Source organism: Phasianus colchicus, chromosome 1 (assembly GCF_987193195.1).
Source record: "Phasianus colchicus chromosome 1, bPhaCol1.hap1.1, whole genome shotgun sequence".
Classification (NCBI taxonomy): domain Eukaryota; kingdom Metazoa; phylum Chordata; class Aves; order Galliformes; family Phasianidae; genus Phasianus; species Phasianus colchicus.
This window is the reverse complement of record NC_143436.1, coordinates 8,071,051-8,089,637: the sequence shown is the minus strand read 5'-3', so window position 1 is coordinate 8,089,637 and position 18,587 is coordinate 8,071,051. Positions and strand designations below refer to the sequence as shown.

At 46.6% G+C, this 18,587-nt stretch overlaps 1 protein-coding gene across 10 annotated transcripts in view; it reads left to right on the top strand.

Moving 5' to 3' along the window:
- Nucleotides 1–18,587, top strand: part of FRMD4A (FERM domain containing 4A) — a 354,026-nt gene that overhangs the window by 215,394 nt on the left and 120,045 nt on the right. For all 10 annotated transcript variants that reach the window (XM_090134966.1, XM_090134960.1, XM_090134970.1 and 7 more), the window contains one exon: nt 14,088–14,153. In XM_090134966.1, coding sequence (XP_089991092.1) covers nt 14,088–14,153 — 66 coding nt within the window. The remainder of the gene's footprint in view (nt 1–14,087; nt 14,154–18,587) is intronic.

Here is an 18,587-nt window from a genome sequence, read left to right as displayed (position 1 = left end):
GCTGAGGGTGTGGGGGAGAAGGGTTGGTGTGCGATTTCCCCCCCGCCGATCTGGATGCTTGTCCCTGCTAAGATGGACTGCTCCTTCCCTTTCCAAATGGCTGCAGCAAGTTTAACACTGAGCTGGGGGCTTCACGAGGGGTAAAGCCCCCAACACGTTTTTCCCTTCCCTTGTGCATCTTTGGCTAAATCGGGGCAGAAAAGTTGCTGCAGATCCGGGGTTAGAAAAGACAAATAAATGGCTGTATTTCTGAACTGTGCCCATCTGGGTGTATCTGCACGCCTTGCAGACACGCTCCGTGGAAGGAGGGCTCCTCGGCCTCATTGTTAGCGTGCTCACTGCTGGGGAGGACATGAGAAAAGTTGTTTCAAGGCTCTGTGTAAAATTTCCAGGAGAGACAATTGTTTCTAATAATAGCCCTGGCAGCGGTTTAGCAATGGAGCACACGCAGATGCGGGAGTGAGTGGGCAGATCTCCTCTCTCAGGCAAACCGGGTCACAGGGAAATCAAACCCCCATCTCCCTGTTTCGGTTTGGGGTTTTAAAACCTCATCCTGAACAAAACCTCGGCACCACTCTCCCTTTCCTCCAGGAAGGAGGTGTGGTGCCTGCGCACCGCACGCGGCAGCACTATGGAGAGGTCGGATCTCAGCTCTGTTGCTGCCGTTGCACATCGGGGTGTCTCCATCCCACCCCTCTGTACCAGACCCCAGGGTCTGATGAGCATCTCCCATCCATGTGCAGAGGGGGCCACCACCGGTGTGGGTGTTTGTACCATTTTTCCTGCCTGCCAGGCACCAGAGAGGTTTTGGTGGAGCTAAAATGGTCATAACTCGCCTCTTCCTCCTTGTACCCCTAATACTGACCCTGGCCAGGCAATGGTTCACCTGCCTGGCTTAGAATCATAGAATCTTAGAATGTCTTGGGTTGGAAGGGACCTTAAAGCTCATCCAATTCTTCGTGTCTCCAAGCTGCTTGTGCTGATCTTTCTGGAGCAACTTACCAATAGCTTCCAAAAAGATGAAGCAAGTAGGAGGTTTTAATTTGACTAGCAGCAGCTGATGTGCTGGCCTCTGTGCATAGGAGTTCTTTGGGGTTTGTCCTTTCCAGGCAATGCAGGCTCTGTTTCTGTGTGCATGTGTGACAACTTTAACCCCACTGCCAGGCCATGGGAGGATTTAGGATTTGGTTTAAGGAAAACCATGGATGGAATGTTCTCAGGCTGTGAGGGTTGCTCTTGCCTTTGGATCCCTTTATCCAGGGCCAAGAGTGGTGGTGTCAGGTGGGGACGTGCCTTGTGTCCCCTCTCTCCTGGCATACTGTTCCCAGTGGTCTTGTTGTGTGTCTGAACTCATTACTGAATTAACACTGTGAGTTGGTATTTGGTGATACCATGGTCACAGCGTTGCATCATGCAGGACCATAGGGCAGTGCAGTACTTCGTGGTGCAAAGAGGATTTTCTGCAGAGATCATGTATTGTTCAGCAAAGCCAAGGGCTTCAGTTAGTGCGTTGGGTGATATCACCAAGTACATGTGTCCAGGAAGGACATGCGAGTCATGGAATCTCATCCCACACAGGTTATTACAGTCACACACATCCTCCTTGTTGCTGCTGTTGCTTACTATATAATAGCAGAAGGCTTGAATGGCTTAAAGGACAGCAAAGGCAAAGCACAACTGTATGGGGGGAAAAATATTATATTAGAGAGAACTTGAAAGGTGCAGTGGTGAGATTCAAGTCTGAAGAATCAGCCTGGAAGGAGAGCAAAGGAGAAGGAAGGGTCATGTGTTATCAGAAGGGTGAAGCCCTCAGGAGAAGTACAGGGGGAAAGTGTTAATCCAGCACCAACCAGGTTTGGGGTCGAGGCTCAGAAGTGTCCCCTGGCACTGCAGTAAGGCACTGTGTGACCCACTTCTCACCAGCAAAGCAGGAATGGGCTGGATTGCTGGGATGAGCGTAGCATACAGCCTGTACAGCCATGCTCACATTCAGTTCTCAGGGACAGGAGGTGTCTTACATTCAAAGCAGAGCAGGTGATGGTGGCTCCCTGAGGTCCCGAGGCTTCACTGCCAGGTGGGGTGCCCCTGGGGGCACAGCCAGATCCCAAGGTCAGTGGCAGTGCCAACCTCTTGGCTTCTTCCAACAGCAAGAGAGCAGCTTGTCCTGCAGCCCAGCCCCAGGGCCCAGCAGTCTGACAGGTTAAGCTGTGGCCGAATTGCTTGCAAGCCCCCTCCAGCTCTGCTGCCCAGGCTGTCCCAGCCTCTTCCAGGCAATCTGGCTTCCTAAGCCAGCAGCAGATTGCTCAACATGGCCTTGGGGACCACTGCAGCTGATAACGTCCCTTGCTATTTCCCCTTCTCCTAGACTTTCAACAACTTAATCCTCAACACTGCTATAAATCTCAGTATGTCCTATTTCCTAGAAAACCAGAAACAATTTTCCAAGGCTACACAATGAGTTGGAGTGCCTGTCTTTTGCTCTGGAGATGAATTCCACTAAAGATTCAAAATGACTTTTGCTGGTTTCCTCTCCTTATCTCTGAGCAGAGGTTTGATCGGCTCTGAGCTTCTGGAAGCACTTTTATGTTGATGAAGCCCTGTGCCTGATGCTAGGTGCATCTCCATGAGCTGATAGTTCAGTCTTTTCCCAACTTTAAATTGCAAAGAAGATCAGAGGAGCAAGCATGGTTTGATTCTCAGTGCAGTTAATGATGTTCTAGTTTAGGATTTCCTCCAGCTTCCTTTTCCATCCAACACACTGCCTTTCTTCTCCTGTCCTGACCTGTTGTATGATGTTCTCAGATGGTGTTAAACCCAAGAAGCAGGCAGCAAAATGCCTTTTTCATCCCCTGCCTGGGGGATGTGGTGTTGCCTAATGTAATAATCTGAGGGACAAGGTTTTGTGGGCATGGTGGTGATAGACGGATGATTGGCCTAGATGATCTTAGTGGTCTTTTTTCCAACCTTAATGATTCTATTATTCTATGGAAAAGATGTTGAGGTCACAACAAGGGAAGTGAATTGACCCTTTTCATCTAAATTTACCGTAAAATGTCCACTGAAAATCTTGAATAAAGCTGGGGGAAAAAAAAAGAGAGAAGAAAAAAAAGAGGTCAACGGTTCCGTTTTGGGCTATAGAAATCCTTTGTGTGTACAGTTCGACATGCAACACATAACATTTCAACAATGACTGTTGGACTTGCCAACCTGCTCTGTGGCTGGATTATTTTTGTTCCTTCTTAGAAATTCCCAGATCTCCCAACCAAAATAAATCCAACTTTGTTTGGGTTTCCTGACCGCATGAGATCCAACGTGGCTGCAGCCGTCCCACACACACTGCAGCACTGTTGGCATCCTGTCCATCTGAGATGAGATATTTCACACTGGGTTCCAGCAGGAACTGCTCTGCAGATAGGGGATCAGCAGGAGAATGACCCTGCTGCTTTTCACAGTGGCTTTATGTAGGGCATGCTAGTAATGGAAAGCCCCCACACACAGGGAGCAGCTCTGAGAGTCAGCACAAAATCTGCGGCTGAAACTTTGCATTTCTCCTAGGGAGCATAAAGTGGATTCAGGTCTTTCCGTATTTAAAACTCTGTGCTGTCCTTGCTCTGCATGGATGGTCTCTCTCCTGGCTGCGTCCATTGTTGCCCATCATCACAACATGTGGCTGCCACATGTGTATTTATGCCACGGGAGAACCTGGATGCTCTCATTTCCCAGTGAAATGTACGCTCAGAGGGGCAAGGATGATTTAGGGGATGTGTAATGAGATACAGGGCCATGCCTCGTGCACACGCACACACTGCAGCATTGAAGCATGCTGAAAAACGAACGGCTTGCCAAGGCAACTTCCACAGCTTCTCACAATGCTCAACAGGAAAATCTGGAGGGAAAAAAAAAGGAACAAATCACTGCCTGAAGTGTTTTGGGCTCCATGCTATGCTTTGCAGCCCTGGATCTGCTACAAATGGTTTCACCATCTTGCCTCACCAAGGGCAGGGAGGATGGAGGCCTCAGTGTTGCACCCTATAAAGTGTTTTCTGTAATGCTCTGAGAGTACCAATGGAGACTTTATGGGAAATTTGTAAGTGCAAAGGTACTGGACTATGTCCTCTCTTCCTCAGTGCCCCCTTTCAGGCACAGCCAACAGCATACATGGCAGAAAGCTGCTCCAAAATGGGCATCATGTTCTCAGATAGCAATGCTCTGAGGTATCAGATCTAGCCGCTGAGTTTGCAGGCATTGCATCAGGCTGTTCTGTCCTCTGTCTCCATCCTCAGCTCTTCTGCATTGATTCTGCACAGTACTGAAGAGCTGATGTGTTTTGTTCCAGAACAGAGCATCCTTTCCTGGCTCTTCAGAAGCAGAGACTTTCAGAACAAAGATAGGTTCAGGCAGAGAGCTTTATTCCAGATTTCTCCATTGCATAGGTTGCAGGAGGAACACATTTATATTTTCACGAGTTGATGCAGAGAGAACTGGTTTTTAAATCTTGCTCTCTGTCCCTAGAGCATTTCTGCACAGGTAGGCAAAGCATTCCCAATACTGGCAATGCAAAGTCCTGCCATCACTCAGAAGATGAATGGACACTGAGGGCCATGGTTTAGTGGGCATGGTGGTGATGGGTTGATGATTGGACTGGATGATCGTAGTAGTCTTTTCCAACCTTAATAATTCTATGATTTTAAGTCCTGTGAAGCACTGTTGGGGGTCAATATCCACCAGCCCATCTGGTGGCTGCCCAGTCCAGACCCAGGCTGCAGCCCTGGCTCAGGGCACCCAGTGCCTGCCAAGCCCATTGCTCAGCTATGGCTGGAAATGACCCTGTGACGTGTTTTTACACTGGAAGCATATCAGTTCTTACAGTGTTACTCAAAACAAGAAAGAAAAAAAAAAAAGCAATTATGTATACAGATTAATGTTTTACTTTTTTTTTTTTTCCCTCCACATCTGGAATGACTTTTGCTAGTGTGTTTTCTATTATGTGTTATACATAACAGCGTTTAGTGCAGTTTATTGACCAGCTCTGCTACAGACTAACTGAGTGATACACAGCCCCATGCCTTGGCTCAATTGATCTGGGCGATCGCTGCTCACACCTCGAAGTGCTTGCTGATACAGTTGATACAACAGACTCAATAAGCACTAAAAGGACACTTTGAGCCTTAAATCTTAATTCGTCCCTTAAAAATATTTCATACATACTACAACTTGTAGTGCCTTGGGTCAATTTGGTCATCTTCCTATGAACCTACATTGATTTTTTCTTCTCCAGCAAATCACGTAAATTTCAGTAGCAAATAAACTGTCCTATTCTCTTCTCTAACTAAACCAAACCTCCCACAAATGTTTTCCCAGAAGACTTGGATGCTCTCATGTAATTACCACCCTGTCTGCATGCACAAATGAGTGATATCTGGAACAGTTTGCTGAAAATATGCCATGTTTGAAGTGTGAAACTGTACCAAAGGAAAAAAAAAAAAAAAAAAAAAAGCCAACATTTTTATATATTTACAAGGAATTAAAAGTCAGACATAGGATAGATTAACAGACATCCGAACATCTTTAGAAATATAGTAATTATCAATTGCTTTGTACTTTAGTACTGCATGGTATCATCATGCTGATGACTCGTGGGTTTTGCTACAGTTCAGAGTAGGGAGTGAATTGGAAAGTGACCAGGAATCCCCAAAGATTCAACTTGTAAAAGGAGTTCACTATTGGTAAAGGAGAGTCCTAGCAGCTAATTTAGATCCTTTTCCCTTAGACCATACTACGTGTGTAGCAAGCAGAGCAGAAACTCTTCCAGTATATACTGTGCACATATGGGATGAAACAACAGTCAATACCTTAAAGTGCTTCTTATCTAGAGAATAAATATAGCCTAGGAGGGAAAAAAAAAATTCTATGCAGAGGGGGATGGTCAGGCATTGGAATGGGCTAACCAGAGACGTGGTGGAGTCCCCATCCCTGGAGGTATTTAAAGTGATGTGTGGATGTGGCATCAACGGACATGGTTTAGTGATGGAACTGTTTAGTTCAGGTTGGTGACTGGACTTGATCATCTTCAAGGTCTTTTCCAACGTAGATGATTCTATGATTCAATGAATAAAGATGTTCTTTGCACAGCTTGGCTGAGCTGAGTTAGCTCAGGAGAAATTTGCACACAGATCAAGTTATCTGAGGTTTTAACTGGGAAGTTTACAGCAGGAGAGATTTTCTAACTGTCATGTCATGTTAACACAGGGATAAGGGGACTTTTTTGCTATAGATTTTGTAGTAGTGGCATTTTGATCCCCTTTTGCAGCCTTTGGGCATTACTTTGGAGTAGGGATGAATAGCACATCCCACAGTTAGTTCAGTGAGATGAGGCCATGGGCTGCCTGAGCTGCATGCCCATCACTTCCCATGGGATGTGACCCTTGGGTTGCAATGCTGCCATGTGGACCGATGTGTTTCTCCTCAAGTAAAGATGCACAGTGATGCTCAGTGCAAACAGCTTTCCATATGACTCATTTAAAACTTGCTTGTACAAAAGAACTTTAAGAGTTCTAGCATTTTCTTCACCTAAAAGCCCTGGTCCAAAGCAAGCGCCCACGTTGAACTGCTGTTACAATTGACCAGTTGAGATAAGGTTTCTCAATATCAAGACAGGAGTGGAACAGTTTTCCTGAGTACCAGATGGGTTACAAGTTTGTTAGGTATCAGACATTTGTAGCCAGTGAATCCTATGAAACCAGTGCCATCTCCCTGAGGTCAATGTGAACTCCAGAGCTCAGAGGATGCTCTGCCCAACTCTTAGATTTGGCTCCTGCCTTGTAGACAGTGAGGATCTTGCTTGGAAGAGTATATTTTTAAGCTGCCACCTGTTTTTTCTTGCCAAGAAAGGAAACAGCAAGAGTTATGTGGGAGAAAGAGTCAAACGTGGTACGAAGTATGCACTGGGAAAGCCCTCTTCTGCATTAACATCAGAAGGCAGAGTGGGTTCACGATGGCTTGGTTTCCTTCCATTTGAGAAGATTGAGATCTGTATTATTTTAAGAAAGAAAACAATACGTGACATAAACCAGCACAACGTGCACTCTAGTGAGGAAGCCATCCCGTCCAGGAAAGGGCTTTCTTATCTCAGGATATAGCTGAGAGCAGAGCTCCATGGCCAGCCGCTCTCAGAGCGGTGATTTAGGCGTCTGTTGGGTAATGCTCTGCTCGCTTTGAAATGCGGCGTTGGAAGTACATTTAATTCTAACTCCACGGCTCAAGCACTGAGTGTTTTGAGGTTAAGAAGCGGCATTCCCGGCTTTAAAGTTCGCCTGAGAGTTATTGCTTGATGTTGTAAATGGACTTAAGGACCGTAGGAGACAGTTTTTCATTTCAGCCCTGATACAGTAAGCCACTTAAACACTTGCTTATGTCACGCTGAAATAAAAGGGATTTATGTGCACGGCTCTGTGCTTTGCTGAATCAGAACATTTTTGCTGATGGCTGTTTGCAGACAACATGAGAAACAACCTGTGCAGATTTCTCTGGGGGATCTTGGGGCTGGGAAACACTGCCTGGAGCCCTCAGGAAGCATGGAGCCCCCGGGCAAGCCAGGAACTCTTTTGTCAGCTCTCAGGACAAAACAGGGAAGTCACCAGGTCACCCAGCCTGCAGCTCTCCTTAGCGCTGATCTGGTTGCTCTCCTGCAGTGCTCACACCAAGCACATCCCAATGCACACACCTTTCCTTCTGCTCCAGGAAGACTTGGCTCTGTGAATCTATGATTTTGTGACTTGATGATTCTATGATGTTTTTATTCTTCATTTCCTACTTGGTGGGATATGGACATGGATTATTCAAGGGGTAGGACAAAATGCTTGGAGGAAATCCAGAAGACTTGCTTTTGATACATTCCTCTGGTGCTACAGATCTTATGAGAGATGCAGCATTGTCACTGGCATGTATTTTCTGGCTTTCATCTAGCTATTTACCATATGTGTGTTTCACACAGCCTCGGGTTTTGTACCAGGGAGACCCACCCTTCTTTAGTAGCCAGAGTCTGGTTATGCATCACCAATCACCCTGCTACTCCTTGTCATGTCAGCACCATCCATATCTACAAGTTCTCTCCCAAGCCTAAGCTTTCTGCTCCAAAGATCTGTTTGCCACCAAGTTGCTCGTATGTGGTTGAAAATCTGACATTTTATTTCTCCTATAGAAATGCCATGGAAATGCTGCTCGGGTTTGGAACACAAGTCTTACAGGGAGTGGCTGAGGGAACTGGGATTGTTCAGTCTGGAGAAGAGGAGGCTCAGGGGAGACCTTACTGCTCTCTACAACTGCCTGAAAGGAGGTTGTAGTGAGCTGGAGGTCAGCCTCTTCTCCCAGGTAACAGTCATAGGACAAGAGATAATGACCTAAAGTTGTGCCGGGGGAGGTTCAGGTTGGACATGAGGAAAAAATTGTTCTCCAAAAGAGTGGTTGAAACAAGCTGCCCAGGGAGGTGGTGGAGTCACGGTCTCTGGAGGTGTTCAAGAAATGTGTAGATGTGGCACTGAGGGACATGGTTAATGGACCGTGATGGGGATGGGTTGATGGTTGGACTGGATGACCTTAAAGGTCTTTCCCAACCTTAATGATTTGAACAGATGGCAAATGCCTGGGGGTATGATTAGGATCTCCTTTCTAGGAAAAAAAACAACTGGTTTACAACAGACCTGTCCTGTTCCAGAACACCATGTAGCCCTTTCAATAGGAAATCATCACCAATGAATCAATTTGAATGGCAGAAGTGTTGTCTGTTGGGTTTCTCTCCATTGTAGCGAGAAGCACTTGTACTTCTGTGTTGTCTTATTTTAGGATGTTGCCTTTGCCATACGTCTTCTGCCAAAATAATATCACTCTTCTCCCTCTTCAAACAAAAATTTACAGACCAGACATCCCACTTTTGGTTTAGGATGGACTCACGGAAATAAGTGGTAGAAATGAGGACCACATCCAGACTGCATGGCAGTCTCTCTGCCTGGAGTTTCTCCTGTCTTTCTCCCCACTCTCAGAGCTTTGAGCCAGCAAGGTTCAGGTGGAAATAAGCCTGCAGCATTATTGTCCTATCTAATAAAGAGAAGAGCGGGGAAATGAGTGTGCAGGAGGGTTTTAGACCTGGAAAGCAAGCAGGGTGGAAAGCAGTAAGAAGTGGTCAAGTGGGAGCACGGTGTTTAATCTAATGCTTTATTTTAATCAGTGGGCTGTCATCTCTCTCTATCTCCTTTCATCGGGTCTGTCCAAACGGCAGGCAGAGTGACACCGATTTTTGTGTGCTCAGCACAGTAATTGCCTCCTATACATGCAGAGAGCGTTTTAGGAAATTTTCTACCTCCAATTATAATTTCTGATTCGAGTCATGGAAGAATACACCGTATCCTCTTTATTTCTGTAGTCACCGGCTAATGAAACGTGCCACGAGTATTTATAGAACTGCCATTGTAAATAGCATTTGCATTTGGTGCCTTGGAGTTATTTAGTGTGACAGTGCCTTCACCAAGAGGATTTTTTCATTTTGAAAGGGAAAGGTTCCCTTTGGAGTCATTCCTTCCTGCTGCCTTTGCTGTTTGCAGTGGATGCAGCAGTTCTGTGGACAGTTGCAGATAATTTAGTGACAAGATGACACACACACGGGGACTAGTAGAGCACAATGCAGCAACCAACTGAGATGCCACAGACAGTTTACAGAACGCTCCAAACCTATGTTTGGAGTTACAGCAAAGATGAATGGAGAGGAGGGAAGTCGGCAGAGTGGTTCATGCAGCAGTGCAAAACAGCTGCCAGATGGTCTTTCTTAGGAAAACCGTCATATAAATATTTGGGTAGGAGCCTCCAAATGATATTTAAAGTCTGTTGCTTGTGACAAAGGTAACTAAAACGTCTTTTCCTTGAGAAAAGCAGCCAAGATACAGAAGATCCCACAAGTAACCAGGAGAGATACTTGCTTTCTGTAGCACATTCACATGATCATGTGCATGCATCAAAACTTGTCACTGATGTCTCTCAAAGTGTCTTGCAAAGGAGGGCAGAATCATTCTTCCCATCTTCCAGGTTCAGAATCGTAGAATCATTGATGTAGGAAAAGATCACAAAGATCATGTAGTCCAACCATCAGTGCACTCCCACCATGCCCACGTTCTTAACCACGTCCCTCAGTGCCACATTGACATGTTTCTTGATCACCTCCGGGGATGGCGACTCCCCCACCTCCCTGCACGGCCTGTGCCAATGCCTCACCACTCTTCTGAAAATATTTTTTTCCTAATATCCAACCTGAACCACCTCTGGCACTTATCTCTCACCCACTTCAGGCCAGTATCTCTTGTCCTATGGCTGTTACAGGGAGAAGAGGCCAACCCCCACCTATCTATAACTTCCTTTCCAGGAGCTGTAGAAAGCAATAAGGTCTTCCCAGATCCTACTCCTCTCCATAAAACAGGTGCAGGTAAAGCATGATGCCCTGTATGTGATTGGCTCTCTTGAGCATCTACCACCTCATCCTTACAAATGGGTTTCTTCAGATTTTCACGTGCCTCACAAGCACCATCTGTGTCTGTATGGTGTGGAGATGTGTTATCCTCAGCTTTCTAAAAGTGCTCATGTTCAGCTCTTCAAGCACTCTGGGATCATACAGCATGTACAGGCATTAGAAGAAGTGACAGTTTTCAGAATGTGACGTACTGAGCTGTTTCGCAAAACAAACAAAAAAACTGTTGTGTGTTTTGCTGCATAATTCCCATCTGAATTCGCAATCAGTCTGGCCCACAAAATGCATCCGGCCCCTCTTCACATATGAAGAATGCTGCTCTCTGCCATATGGGTGAAATGTTAGCACTGAGTTTGTAGCACAGCCCCAGCTCTTCACACTTGTTGGGAAGTGTCAGAGGTGCAAGGAGTAAATGTGGACGCTACAGCCTGAACCCCATGTTGGAGAGTTGTCTCAGTTCAGCACTATGGCTTCAGATATGGAAAACTCAAGTGTAGGATGAAGCTGGGTCAGCTATCCTGCCCAGTATGCATCTCTTTGGTTTGAGCATCATGGACATCAGGACTGTCAGGAGGTATTAGACACGTGAATTTTTACTTTCTGGAGTTAGCGTAGATTACTCCTAACCTCCAGAGGGCATCTAGGGGCCTGTGCTGATGATACAGGAAACTAAGTCACTGAAGTCACAGTGAAAAGTGGGATGTGATCAGGAGCAAACTTCTCCACATCCCTTCATATCAAGTGTCCTTGTCTACTCTCAACAGCTCTGTCCAACCGTTGCTTTTTCTATGCTGAGATTTTACTTTTCTGTGTTGAGGGGAAACCCATGCCTTTATGCCTCATAGCTTTCAGCTTCCCCCATCTTTCTCAGGGTAACAGTTTCAGGTGTGGAGAACCACAGTTCTCTCCTCACAGAGTTCCATTATCCAAATTCTGGTGTTGCTCAGTTCATCTTTAGTGACCTCCCACAGACCCATCCACAGGGCTCTGGTGTTGGCTTTCCTTCTTATTACACAGAGAAGCAGAAGGGATTCCTTGCCTTGTTCCTCAAGAGCTAGCTTCAGTCTCTCATTGCTGTGCAATAGTACCACAGGGAAGTGAAACTGCAAAGCATCAGAAGCATCATCTTCCACATGGATAGCCTGTAGCAAAACAGTTCCTCCTTGCTATGCTGTAAGACATTCCACTTTGACAATCTAGCAGAGTTTGTATTGCTCTGATGAAGGTAAAAAGAGTGTAGGCTGGACTTCAAATACCTGGCAGAATAATAAAGCAGAGAGGAGAGGGGAAAGAGGTTGGGGTCAGTAGCCTGTAACACAAACCTTCAAACCACTAAGAGGCACAGCAACAAAGTGACACTAAAGAATTAAGGTAGTATGCTCACATGTTGCATGATCAAACTACAGAAATTACCGTGGTCTTTGAGAGCCACCAAGGATTTGCTGATGGACAGAGGGTGCTGGGGGTGAGCTGATGTGAAAGTAGCATGATTTCCCTAGCTCCACTCCTCTTTCCTCCTCCCATTTCTGTGAGTGATGCTCATGAATTTGCAATTTGTCAATCATCTGTGCTGCATTTCAGAGTTTCACTACATTTGGATACTGCCAGCTACCAGCTGTTTGCATTTGGGATTTATGTAAGCAGCAGGAGCACTGAGAGGAGATGAAACTCTGGGTTGGGAAAGCGTGGAATATCCTTTTCTGAAATACTAAACATCACCTCAGTCAATTTTCCTTCTTGCTTCTTTTACGTTCTTTTTTTTCTCATTTCCACTTTGTATAACTGATCGGGTGCTACTTGCTAGTGCTGGACTGTGCTCCTGTCCCTGCCATCATGTGTCACTACCATGAGAAAGTCACCACTTTCTTTCTTGCCTTGGGTGAACTTGTGTTAAAACTTCAGTATTGATGCACACTCCCTATCTTGGGGATGATGCAGATATCTGACAGCAAGGGCGTGAGAGACAAATGGAAGAAGAGTGCTCTGAGCTTTGTCCACAGTGCTGCTTGGTGGAAGCCCAGCATGGCTTGTGGTTCCATGCAAGCGGGACCTACACAACCACACTGAATGCTGCTTAATACAGTTTACAGAGAAAATCTCTTACCAAATAATATACCGTATGAAAAGAGGTATTTATTACATCTGAATTTTTGCTACAGTGAAGAGGCCGAGGGCTTCGACAAGGACTGATCTGTCCTGACTCCAGGAGGTGGGGAGGTGGACATGGGACAGAGCTAGTGAAGAGGACAGGAACATCTAGGAGAATCAACCAGCAGCATGAGAAGATAGTTCTGGAGATGGGATTGTTTGACTGGAGAAGAGGAGGCTCAGGGGAGACCTTATCACTCTCTACAACATCCTGAAAGGAGGTTGTGGTGAGGGGCAAGCAGTGTCTTCTCCAAGGTAACAGCAATAGGATGAGACAGAATGGCCTCAAGTTGCACAAGCCAGACAGAATGGCCTCAAGGGGAGGTTCAGATTTGATATTAGGAAAATCTTCCTCTCCAAAAGAGTGGTTGGACACTGGAACAGGATGCCTAGTGAGGTGGTGGAGTCACTGTTCCTGGAGGTGTTCAAGAAACGTGGTACTGAGGGACATGGTTTAGTGGGCAGTATTGGTGGTAGGTGGATTGTTGGGTGATCCTGGTGGTCTTTTCCAACCTTAGTAAATCTATGATTCTATGCCTGAGAATGAAGACCTTGTACTGTGGCCATGACTGCCCAGGCTATGCATGCTTCAGAGTGTCCCCTCAACTCACCCAACACTCAGGATGTCCCTTGGATGGAGTGTGGTGGGTTACCAGGAGGCTGAGCAGCACAGCAGGGCCAAGGCGTGTGTGACTGCCTTGGGACTGCCTGAACGCTGCCCAAATCATGCCGAGGAAGAGATTTCCTAGAGTGAAAGAGGCTTAGACTGCTCTTATCCCATTAGTGGGATTGTGCGTGTATGTGAGGGCTTTAGGGACAGAGCCTGGAGCTGTGGCTGTGCAAAGCAAAGCTGTTCCTCTTCACAAGAGCTGAGAAAGGCCTTGGCTGACTGTAGAGGAGTTCCCTCAGGCAATAGCTCATTTACTTCTTACTACCTCAATCCACAGTACCTTGGAAGAAGCAACACATAAAACTGTAATTGATGTTGTCATACATGTTAAGAGTTGGAATAAATCATACTGATATGGAAGCACCGGTGAACCGATATAATAATTAAAAACATAAAGCTATTAAAGAGCATCTAAAGGAAGGCTACGAAGATGGAGAAGGCCTGGAGGGCCAGGTGTGTGAGGAGCAGCTGAGGTCCCTGTGTTTGCTCAGCCCAGAGCAGAGGAGCTGAGGGGAGGCCTGATGGCGGCTGTGGCTCCTCACAGGGAGCGGAGGGCAGCGCTGAGCTCTGCTCTGTGTGACAGCGACAGGGCCCAGGGAACGGCATGGAGCTGTGCCAGGGGAGGGGCAGGGGGTGTTAGGGAAAGGGTCTGCACCTCAGGGCGGTGGGCATGGAACAGCCTGCCCAGGGCAGCAGTCACACAGCATGCCAAGATGGAAAGCCACACGCCCTGAGCCACGCGTCTCTTCTCTCTTGCAGATGACGGAGGGCCGCAGATGCCAAGTGCACCTCCTTGATGACAGGAAGCTGGAGCTCCTCGTCCAGGTAGGAACTGCATGTTTCTTCATCTGAGGATTTTCTCCAAGTAGTCCAGGATAAAAAGGGAGAAGAAAAGGTTTTCACTTGTTTTTTTCAGCAACTTCATGCTGAGATTGCATGCAGAGCTGTATTTGTACCAGAGATAATATGCTTGTGGGAAGGGCCTTATGCTAACAGTCCCAGTCCCCACTGGTAGGACAGAAAAGCAGGTCAGGTCATTTTTGATGGTGTCACTATATCATTTAATGGAGAAATATATTACATCTTCTTACAATACCCCCAGCCTGGGTTCCATTCCATTACTTGCCCCTAAACTTGGTATATGATGCTCAGGATGCAGTGCTGGTGCCATGGGCAGGCATCAGTGGAGATACTTCAGAGGCTAAAAATCAAACACAAATATGCATTAAAATACATCTGTGAATTATCCTCCTATTTAAAAAAGTAACAATAATAGAGAATGAAGGAGAATGAGCTATCTGGTGCTGGCCATGGGCTCGTGAATGTTGCCACATTCTGAGCCTTCCTGACAATTTTGGCTCACTACTCAGAGGTCACCAACAGGTTAACAGCAAGAATGAGAAGAATGCCTTTCCTTTTTGCAAATGCTGCTGGGCAGCCCCAGAAGCAGGAAATGAAACTTCCCATGGCTGCAGAACCACGACGCAGCTGATAGCTGGGGGGAGCAGGATCCCACCCGGGGAAATCTGAACAGGGATAGCTGGAGGTGCCATGAATCGCCGGAAGCATGTTCATGAACTGGAACACTGCTGGAAAGTTGCTTAAAAACATCATTAACAAAACGCTAAGGGTAGTGAGGTCCCAAGTCCTTAATCACTGAAAAGATGGAATCCCACAGCTCCCTGAGACATGCGGTGTGCACTGGGCTGTGCGGTCAGAGTACACCCAGGTGCTGGCCATGAGCCATGGGCTGGAAGGGGAATAGCTCAATAATTAATTATAACTCATTAGTTAGAGTGCAATGTCATACCCATGGTATCCACCGAGTCCTCAGAACAGGAAAGACATGGACCTGTTGGATTGCATTTAGAGGAGGGCCACAAAATGATCCAAGGGATGGAACACCTTCCCCAACAGGACAGGCTGAGAGGGCTGGAGGTGTTTTGCTTGGAGAAGAGAAGGCTCCAAGGAGATCTGAGAGCGGCCTTTCAGTATCTAAAAGGGAGCTACAAGAGAGAAGGGGATAGACTCTTTAGCAGGGTCTGTGGTGACAGAACAATGGAAATGAAAAAATCTTTTACATTGAGGGTGGTGAGGCACTGGAACAGGTTGCCCAGATATGTGGTTGTTGCCCCATCCCTGGAGACTTCCAAGGCCAGGCTGGATCAGACCCTGGGCAACCTGATCTAGCTGTGGTGTCCCTGTTCATTGCAGGGGAGTTGGACTAGATGGCTTTCAGAGGTCCCTTTCAACTGTAAGGATGCTATGATTCTGTGGTGCCAGATTCTGCACAGTGAGCATCCCTGCACAAGCTTTCATCCACCTCACTGAGGCTTAGCAGATAACTCGGGGGTTTCTGTTCATCTTTGTATTGCATCCATAGGCACAGCCATAAGCACATCCATTACAAGGATGTGGCACTTGGCTTTCTGTTTCACAGAGATGCCTCTGAAGTTTTTCTTAATTGCATGAGAACAATTGTTTTTTGGAGTATGGCTTTGCTAAAGCATTGTTTGCAATACCAGTAATCACAGAATCACAGAATGACTTAGGTTGGAAGGGACCTTAAAGATCTCCCAGCTCCAACCTGCTGCCATGGGCTCGGTTCCCCCACCAGCTCAGGCTGCCCAGGATCCCATCCAGCCTGGCCATGAGCACCACCAGGGATGGGGCACCCACAGCTTCTCTGGGTAGCTGTGCCAGTGCCTCATTGCCTTCTGAATTCATCGCAGGAATCTATACAAGCTGCACTGCCCAATTTCTTGTTTGGGGCTATTCTCAATAGCACTGTGCATACAGGAAAGCACACAAATAGCTGCACTGGTGATGAGAGTGAAGGAAGCTGGGTTGGGAAACACTGGAACTGCTCACGTGATGTATTTTTTTAAGCACACCTTCAATGGGAATTTCTAGTGATCAATATAGGACATGAATTGCTCTGTAAATCACACTAACTAGTCTGCAAGTGACCCATGGCTGAATTTTATTTGCGCAATAAATCTTTTTTGCTGCTCTCAAGTAATGTATGAATGAGGAAAGTCAGGATGTGTGAGTGTGAAAAATTCATGTCCAGAAAATGCAGTCACCTCTGCTGCACACAGCTTGACCCAGCTTTGAACAGTGCCCTGCTATGTGAGCACAGGATTGCCCACTGAGGCATCTTAGGTGCTTTTCTGGATAAATGATGCTGTTAGAGCAAAGGCAGCTTACGAATATAGCAAATACAGAACTCTGGGGTGGAGCAGACTGCGGAGGAAGAGGATGTTTGGATTCATGTCTCCAGTTCCGATATTCTTTGCAAGTATGGGCAAAACACTGGTGTCCCTGCAAAGCTTTGGGGGGGGTCATAGGATGCTCAGCTCCAGGCAGCAACACCGAGTGGGAAGTATTCAGCCGTGAGAATGATGTGCTCTTTGCCAAGGAAAACCTCACCGACTGATCTGTTCGGCTCAGAACTGGTGCTGAGATTGGAGATAAAAGTTTTGTAAGGTGTGAGCACCTTTGCTTTGGTTATCAACTTATCTCATAGCTGTAAATATAATCTTCATCCAACTCAGAGCTTCTGGCTGCCACTTCAAAGCTGTGTTTATCCATGGATATCTCAGCAGAGGCTGATGGGGGATGATCTCTTGGCTTATGCCATGGAAGAGATTCTTCCATCACTGTGTTGGGCCTTAGCAATCTGTGTTGGCTTGCGTTGCTCATGAGGAGAGCTCTCAAATTCCCATGCAAAATGTGTCCTTTCCAACCAACCCCAACCTTTCTTGGAAGCTTTTCCAAAGCAAATTTCATGCTGGTGTGGCACGTTCAAGGGAGACCGCTGGGAATCAGTTGAACTGATCTCTTCACCATGGGTGAGATTAAAATAGCATCCTTACCTGGTTTGGGCTTTACGTAGCCTTGCAGCACTTGTGTGTGATCTCACATGCTCTGGTTACGGGAAGGTTGCAGATCCTGCTGCGTGAATGGGAATCTGTATTTTTGGATGGCAAAAAACAGCAGAAGGAGCCGAGTCTGATGGAATGAGGGGGGTGGGTACAGCTCCCTCAAAGGGATGCGGGAGGGCTTTTGGAGCATCTTGAAACTGCTTCGGCCACTGGCTCCAGGGAGCTGAAATGATTTCCTCTGCTGCTGCCTGAGGGCTGCTGGGTAAAAACAGATGCATCTGGGAACAATCAGCATATTTGCACAGAGCAGTGCATTAAGCAAATATACTCCTTTTTGCCTGCGAATTAGCTGCGATCAGACTCAGGGGGTTATGAATACAACTCTTGAAACATATGACTGGATGGTTAACAAGGACCATACCTCAGTCTGCAGGAGGATGGCAAGTGGTAAATGATCCTGCGGTTGCTCGCAGGAGTCGGCCTTGGCTCCGTTTGACAGCTCCTCCAGACCACACTGAAACGTTTCAACACCACAGATCCTCTTCCCAAACTACAAAGAGCTGGGAGGCCGGCCACACAGATGCTTCTGGTGGGACCCCCTCGGGCACATCTGTTTTATTTGCATTGCAGAGCCCCAAAAGTCAGCTTCTGGCTCAAAGGCAGCATTTATAAGCCCTGCTGCAAATGCTTGGGTGATGGCACATAGCACAAGGGCTTTGAGTTACCACCACCAGTGAAGCCATCCTGGCTTTAGGCAATCAAGTGGTCTGGACTACAGCCTTTTTCCCCCAAGTTGGGTGGCTGCAGAGCGGTAGAGCAGCAGCTCAGGAAAGGCACAGACACAGGCTTGGAGGATAAAGGAAAGCCCTCTCCAATACGTTTTGTCAGATAAATGCTGAAATTCAGAAGGTTTAATCATAAACTCAACGGAGGAGAATCATATGGAAATCTCTTCCCGAGGGTCTGAAACTCAAAGCCTGTTTGACTTAGGATTATGAAGAGTTGCATTTGGTATGTGTTTCATTTGATAAATGTCTGTTGATGATGTGTTGTGTGTGGCAAGTTTACATAAGACTTTTTTGACAGCGTTTTCATTGTGAGCAGGAGCAGAGCGTGGCTCCTCAGATCTTTGTACAGGCAGTTCTTTTCCTATTGCTGTTTGGTGCATTTTTAGATCCTTAAGCAAGACATTTTCTAAGAAAGTTTTGGCTTTATCTAGCTAATCCTTTTCAGCAAGCTAGTCCCCTTCCCTGCTCCTAAAAAATGGATTTTCTCACATCCCCTGCTCTCAGCCTTGCTATCCATTATATTATTTTCATGTGGTTGTGGATCATTTGTCTGTTGCACGGGAAAGGCTTGCACTGCTCTATTT